Below are 7,500 nucleotides of genomic sequence, written 5' to 3' on the forward strand. Positions count from 1 at the left end.
AAATCAACATAATTCGCATGTGTCTGTTTTGCAGACTCCAAACGAGAAGCGACTGAACGTTCTGAACTAAACAGGAAGCATTCCACAGATATATCATGAGAGCGTTCTGTCACAGCACATGACACTACCGTGTATAATAATAATAATAATAATAATAATAATAATAATGGATACTTATATAGCACACTATCCAGAAATCTGCTCTAGGTGCTTTACAAAAACGCTTTTGTTAACATAATATATCATATCTATGTTACATACACACACCAAAATGTGACTACACACACACACACACACACACACACACACACACACACACACACACACACACACACACACACGCTGCATACATACACTTTAACATACATGTGTATCTAACAGCTACCCTAACACATACGCACACATAGGCAGGCACAAACTTACATAGACACACGCACACGCACACACAATACACATTCATATACATGCATGTAGTTATGTACACATACATATGTATACACACATAGTCAAGCACAGCTAACGCAAAGGAAGTGGACCTGCCACAATTGAACTTACTGCTGAGGGAAAAGGCGAGTTTTGAGACGAGATTTAAAAGATGCGAGGGAATCAGAATGACGGAGGTTATCAGGGAGCTTGTTCCACGTATCCCAAATGACTTTCAGATATCAACATTCAGAGGCTTAGCGATCTGTTCTCATCGCTGTTTTGGCTTCGTCCCAAAGCAGTTAGCAAATCCGTGGAGTGAGTTTGGCTAAATTTCCTTTGTCTCCACATCTGTCTTTCTCTCATCTATGTCTATATATTATTTCTTCTCGTCTGGCTTTCTGCCCGTCTGTCTGTCTCTGTCTCTGTATCTGTCTGTCCGTGTCTCTGTTTCCGTCTCTGTGTCTGTGTCTGTCTGTCTGTCTCTGTATCTGTCTGTCCGTGTCTCTGTTTCCGTCTCTGTGTCTGTGTCTGTCTGTCTGTGTCTGTATCTGTATCTCTAGCTGTTTGACTGTCTGACACAAAGCCGACAGGCCTGGATTAGTCTAGTAAACATGAAATTCTTCTGAGCGCTGCTCCAATGACTCTTCACAGTTACGTTGAACAAGATAGATTGTAGGAAGGAATGAGAGAAGCAGGGGCTCGGGAGGGGGGCAGAGATAAAGGGGTTAAAGTGAGGTTTCATGACAAGACAAGACAAGCCAACAGTCTGGTGGTTTTTGTTTGTTTGTTTGTTTGTTGTTTTGTTTTTGTTTTTTTATTCCTCGTCCAAAATTGGGTCCACACTGCACGATGCTAAACGATAATGGCATAAACGTTGTGGTAAGAATCCGAATATGACAAATTATGTCGTTGGGCAGACAGACATGGAGAGTCAGACTGGACAACCAGCCTTAACAGGGAGAAACAGCCAGCCAGTCAGGAAGAAAAGACTACAGAGGACAGAAGGCATGAACTGCAAATAATGCAGTCAAATTAATGGTACAGAATCAGATTAGTTCTACAAGAGAGAGAGAGAGAGAGAGAGAGAGAGAGAGAGGAGAGAGAAACTTGAACATCAGGCAGATTTAACTTTTACTGTGCTAAGCGAATGCTTTAAAACACAACCAAAGAAGAAAACGAAGAAGAGGAGGAGGAGGGGGAGGAGGTTAAGAAGAAGAAGAAGAAGAAGAAGAAGAAGAAGAAGAAGAAGAAGAAGAAGAAGAAAGTTGAGGAGGAGGAAGAAAAGAAGAAGAAGAACGACTAACGAACGACTTGAAGAATGAACATGCGCATTCAACTGAGTTCAAGATTTACATAATCAATAAGGTAGACAACGAAATTGAAAACAGTTCGCCAAAACCCAATTGTTATTGTGGCTGGCAAGATCGCTCTCTCTCCCTCTCTCTCTCTCTCTTTCTCTGTCTGTCTGTCTGTCTGTCTACCTCTCTCTCTCTATCCCTCCACCCCCACGAACACAGCGGCACGCACTGACATAAATTGCAAACGAAGTGACAAACAGGGTCAGGGCCTAGATCCTTCGGTAGGAATATGCCCAGTTTGTAAAGTCCAGCGTTGTCGTCTTAGGAAGAGAGACTCCGTAGACTTCTTTCTTTCTTTCTTTTCTTTGGCGTTCGACAGCCACGCAGTCGAAGTCCGAGGGACGCCACAAACACGGACGTCCGGCCAAGATCGGCTACCGTCCCCCAGAGCTTGGTGTTGAGGTCCGCACCCCCAGGCCAGGACTGCTGCCGTGTCTCCTCACACAGGGGGCAGTCTTGGGGAATATGGTATGCGGTCTGGTCAGCCTGGCCGCAATCACATAGGGATGTGGCTGCCACTCCAGTCCTCTTCAGGTGTGCTCGGAGGCCGCAGTGTCCTGTGCGAAGGCGGTAGATGGTAGCTTTATAGACTTAAAGCCCCCCTACAGGTCTCACATTTGGTTAAACTGCTGTAAGATGTACCTTTTATTTACCTGTGTGCTAGCTGAATCGGTAGCGTAAGCATCACTGACTTGAAGTTGTGTACCTTGTGCAATGGAAAGTGTTACCATTCTTTACTATTTGTTAATCATTTCATCTCCTGGCCTCATTATTTGTTAATTTGATAAATCACCGAGGCAACCATGTGTTTGTTCTGTATTGTCCATATGTTCTGTGTGGCTTATTCAAGATTAAAGAGGCTGTGCCAGTCTTGAATAAAAGTTCATTTGTGTTTGCACATTTCTTCTGTCTTTGCTGCTGTGTGCACATGTCAAATGATTGGTATAAGGACAGGCCCGGCGCTTCCTTTTTTGAGGAAGTGTCTGGGTTTGTTCCAATATGCCTTTTATTTACCTGTGTGCTAGCTGAATCGGTAGCGTAAGCATCACTGACTTGAAGTTGTGTACCTTGTGTAATGAAGAGAGTTACCACTCTTTACTATTTGCTGTAAGACAGTAGTGGCACAATTCGGCGTATTCTATAAATGCGGTGAAAAGTCCATAATTATAACTACAGAAGGGTAGTATTGCTCCCAAGCGACCATATTTCCGCGAGCTAGGATTTCTTTGTCCAGACGATCTAATTTAGTGTGATTTACTATCGTGAAGAGGTTTAATGAAAAGAAAAAGGAATGGCACGGTTCGGTGTGCCATTTCAGTGTGACCCGTTTGTGTCTGGAAGAAATTACGGCTCTGGTCTTTAAAGCAGCAGAGCGAACTGGTGAATCAATACTCAGGACTCGTCTGTGTGTGTGTGTGTGCGTGCGTGCGTGTGTGTGTGTGTGTGTTTAAAATTCCGTTTTGAAATATTCATGTTTTATAATAATGATAACTTTCCAAAAAAAAACAAAAAAAAAAGTCAGTTTTCGTTTAGCCCAAGATGGTATTGAGATTGTGTTTTCGTTCAAGGCAATTTTTTTTTTTTACGTTCGAAACGTTTGGATTTTTTCTTATAATTTTTTATATCGGGTGTCCCCCAAAAAGTGAACCGCTTTTTGACAAGTATGTTCTCAGTGGTAGAGAAACCGAATTCATTAAAAATTTTCACACAGTGACCTTACGGTATCATCAACAAGTCTGCGGAATATTTATCACAGAGAAAATACTTGTCAAAAAGCGGTTCACTTTTTGGGAGGACACCCGATATATTTCAAAAGGTAGTTGATTGTAATCTTCATGTGTACCGTTTTCTCCTTTTCCCTGACAATTCCGCCCCCACCCCCCACCCCCTTGGCCCCCCACACCCCAGCCCCCCACCCCCCCACCCCTCCATCTCTCTTTCCCTCCATCCCACCGACGCAACATCTAGACTTATCGTTTCTCTCATTGTCTCTCGCCTTGACTACTGTAACTCTCTATTGTCTGGTTTGCCGGCTTCATCCATTCAGTCCATTCAGCGCATACAAAACTCTGCTGCCCAACTCGTCCTCAGATAGAACAGATCTGAGCATATCACTCCTATTTTGCAACATCTCCATTGGCTCCCTGCCTCACACAGAATAAAGTATAAGATCAGCACTCTATGTTATAAATGTATTTACAAATCTGCCCCTTCCTATCTTTGTGGCTGCCTTCACCTCTACACTCAATCTCGCTCTCTACGATCGGCTTCGGATCCACTCTGTTTACGCATACCCAGATTCAAACACTTGTTGGACGCCGTTCTTTCTCTGTCTCTGGAACTTGCATTTGGAATGAACTTCCTCTTTCGCTTCGTCAGATCTCCGCACTCAGCTCTTTCAAGTCTGGCCGTAAAACCCACCTCTTCACAAGATAGCCTCCCTCCCCTGCCTCTTCCTTGTCTTCAGTTTCTTCAGTTTTAGAGTTATGCATGCGTGCGAATGACTGGTGTGAAAGCGCTTAGATTTGTCTCTGCACAAGATTTAGCGCTATATAAATACTATCATCATCATGATTATTATTATTATTATTATTATTATTATTATTATTATTATTATCATTATTATTATTATTATTATTATTATTCCCGCCCCCACCCCCCTCTCTCTTTCTTCCTCCATTTCTGCCTGTAAGCAGAAAAGTTGTTCAGGAGAACTCTAAATAGCAAGAATGAGTTGAGAGAAATCATTAAATTTTGGAAACTAAGACCTTTTTATTGTCGCCTTGTACACATCCCGTTTGCCTTGTAGAACAAAAATGTTCGCCCTGAATTCATCTTCCACCTCGTGCGGGACTGACGAGGCCGAATGCATTGATTTGGGGAAAAGAAAAACAAAACCAAACAAAACCAAACAAAACAAAACCGGACTCATTGATTTATGAGTGTACCGTCAGGTTGGTGCGAGGTTCATTTGGAAACTACTGCTGACGTGCAGACGTCAACCTGTCAGTTATGCTTTCTCCATTTACTTTTTCGCCCAGTCTTGTTCCTTGTTGGCTGAGTTTGCGTGAGGTGCAACTCTCTCTGCGGTTGTCTGAACCCGCCCCCCCCCCCCCCCCGCCCCCCCCCCCCACACACACACTCTCTCTCTCTCTCTCGGTCTATCTCTCTCTCTGTGTTTCTCGCACTGTGTCTCTCTCTGTGTTTCTCTCTCTCTGTCTCTCTCTCTCTCTATCTGTGTGTGTGTGTCTTTCTACGTCTCTTTTCTCTCTGTCTCTCTCTGTCTGTCTCTTTATCTGTGTCTGTCTCTCTCTCTGTCTCTCTCTCTTCTCTGTCTCTCTCTATGTCTCTCTCTCTTGTATCTCTGTCTCTCTGTCTCTCTCTCTCTGTGTCTCTCTCTGTCTCTTTATCTGTGTCTGTCTCTCTCTCTGTCTCTCTCTCGTCTCTCTCTGTCTCTCTCACTCTGTCTCTCTGCCTCTGTCTCTTTATCTGTGTCTGTCTCTCTTTGTGTCTCTCTTCTCTCTCTCTGTGTCTCTCTCTGTCTCTTTATCTGTGTCTGTCTCTCTCTCTCTGTCTCTCTCTCTTCTCTCTCTCTCTCTGTCTCTCTCTGTCTCTTTATCTGTGTGTGTCTCTCTCTGTCTCTCTTTCTTCTCTATCTCTCTCTCTTGTCTCTGTGTCTCTCTCACTCTCTCTCTCTCTTTCTGTCTCTGTCTCTTTATCTGTGTCTGTCTTTCTCTCTCTGTCTCTCTCTTCTCTCTGTCTCTCTCTCTCTTTCTCTCTCTTGTCTCTGTCTCTCTCTCTCTTGTCTCTCTGTCTCTCTCTCTGTCTCTCTCTCTGTCTCTCTCTCTGTCTATCTCTCTCTTGTCTCTCTCTCTGCCTCTCTCTTTGTCTCTCTCTCTCTTGTCTCTCTGTCTCTCCCTGTGTCTCTCTCTCTCTTTTACTCTGTCTCTGTCTGTTTCTCTCTCTTCTCTCTCTGTCTCTCTCTGTCTCACTGTCTGTCTCTTTGTCTTGTTGGCTGTTTGCGTGAGGTGCAACTCTCTCTGCGGTTGTCTGTGTGTGTGTGTGTGTGTGTGTGTGTGTGTGTGTGTGTGTGTGTGTGTGTTTCTCTGTCTCTTTTTCTGTGTCTGTCTCTCTCTGTCTGTCTGTCTCTCTTTTTTCTCTCTGTCTCTCTCTCTCTTCTCTCTGTCTGTCTGTCTCTTCTCTTTCTCACTCTGTCTCTCTCTCTCTCTGTCTCTCTCTGTGTCTCCTTTCTCTGTCTCTCTGTCTTACTCTCTTCTCTCTCTCTGTCTCTGTTTCTCTCTCAATCTGTCTCTGTCTCTCTCTCTCTTATCTCTCTGTCTCTCTCTTCTCTCTCTGTCTCTCTGTCTCTCTCTTTCTCTCTCTGTCTGTCTGTCTCTTTTTGCTGTCATCATTACTATTGCTTTTCTAAATGTGTGTGTGTGTGTGTGTGTGTGTGTGTGTGTGTGTGTGTGTGTGTGTGTGTGTGTGTGTGTGTGTGTGTGTGTCTAGCTACACGTATATGTATATAAAAAAAAATGGATGTATGGGTGGATCTATATCTGTATGTATGTATGTATGTATGTGTATGTATGCATGCATGCATCTGTCTGTCTATCTATCTATCTATCTATCTATCTATCTGTCTATCTGTCTTTCTATCTATCTATCTGTCTATCTATCTATGTGTATATGTATATTTGGATGGATTGATGGATGTGTGCTTGTGTGTATGTATGCATGCATGCATGTATGTATGTATGTATGTATGTATGCATGCATCTATCTATATTTATCTATCTATCTATCTGTCTATCTATCTATCTATGTATATATGTATATTTGGATGGACTGATTGATGGATGGATGGATGGATGGATGTGTGCGTGTGTGTATGTATGTATGTATGTATGGTGTATGCAGTATTCTTGTACAGCCTGTCAATTGCCTCCCAGAACAGAATCTCTTCCTGGTCGGTTCCTCAAGGCCGCACTCACGATTCCAATTAACTTAAAACCCCCGTCCTCAACGTGCTACCTGATACCCCGCCCCACCCTACCCACCAGCCCCCACCCTTCCAGTAATTCCTTCCACCACCGGCCCCGATAGTTAACTCCCATCTCGGAAACACACCTAAGAGGGGAGGGGCAGTATTGATCGGAACTCGCTTCTTACGTTTGATGTCAGGGACACTAAAATTGGGCGTGGGGGAGCAAAAGTCTTCCCCAGCCCCAGTCGAGTCCTGAGGGTCCCGGGGCATTCTACCCGTCATTAAACGAATTCGTCTCCAGCCTCTCTGCGTCTCAGGTTCATAGGTTGTCCATTGTCAGTTTCGTCTGATGCCAGGGCGCACAGAGATGTCCGCCCTCGGCAAAAAAGCCTCGGCTTGGAAGAAAGGTTCTTGCATAGAGATGAGGCACCGGAGAGACAAGGGAGATAAAGGAGAGAGTAGTGGGGGTGGGGGTGGGTGGGAAGGAGATGTTGGAAAGACTGAGAAGGAAGGGAAGGAGGGTTGGGGAGGTGAGTGGGGGGTGGTGTAGGAGAGAGAGAGAGAGAGAGAGAGAGGGTGCTGAGGAGCGAGGGATGGAGGGAAGGTCGGGGGTAGACTGCTGAGTAACCGGACTTGTGGACTTGAGGGGGAAAAAAAATCAATCATTCTGTTTGTTTTTGTATTTGTAGTTCTTTTTATCACAACAGATTTCTCTGTGTGAAATTCGGG

General features: G+C 44.3%; 1 protein-coding gene across 1 annotated transcript in view; it reads left to right on the forward strand.

Annotated features, from left to right (window-relative positions):
• LOC143285004 (atrial natriuretic peptide receptor 3-like) overlaps nucleotides 1–2,479 on the forward strand; it is an 18,222-nt gene extending 15,743 nt beyond the window's left edge. Inside the window, exon 4 of the mRNA XM_076592171.1 lies at nucleotides 2,104–2,479. Coding sequence (XP_076448286.1) covers nucleotides 2,104–2,288 — 185 coding nt within the window. The 3' untranslated portion in view covers nucleotides 2,289–2,479. The remainder of the gene's footprint in view (nucleotides 1–2,103) is intronic.
• Nucleotides 2,480–7,500: the final 5,021 nt, after the last annotated feature.

Source organism: Babylonia areolata, chromosome 8 (genome assembly GCF_041734735.1).
Source record: "Babylonia areolata isolate BAREFJ2019XMU chromosome 8, ASM4173473v1, whole genome shotgun sequence".
In the NCBI taxonomy this organism is placed as follows: domain Eukaryota; kingdom Metazoa; phylum Mollusca; class Gastropoda; order Neogastropoda; family Buccinidae; genus Babylonia; species Babylonia areolata.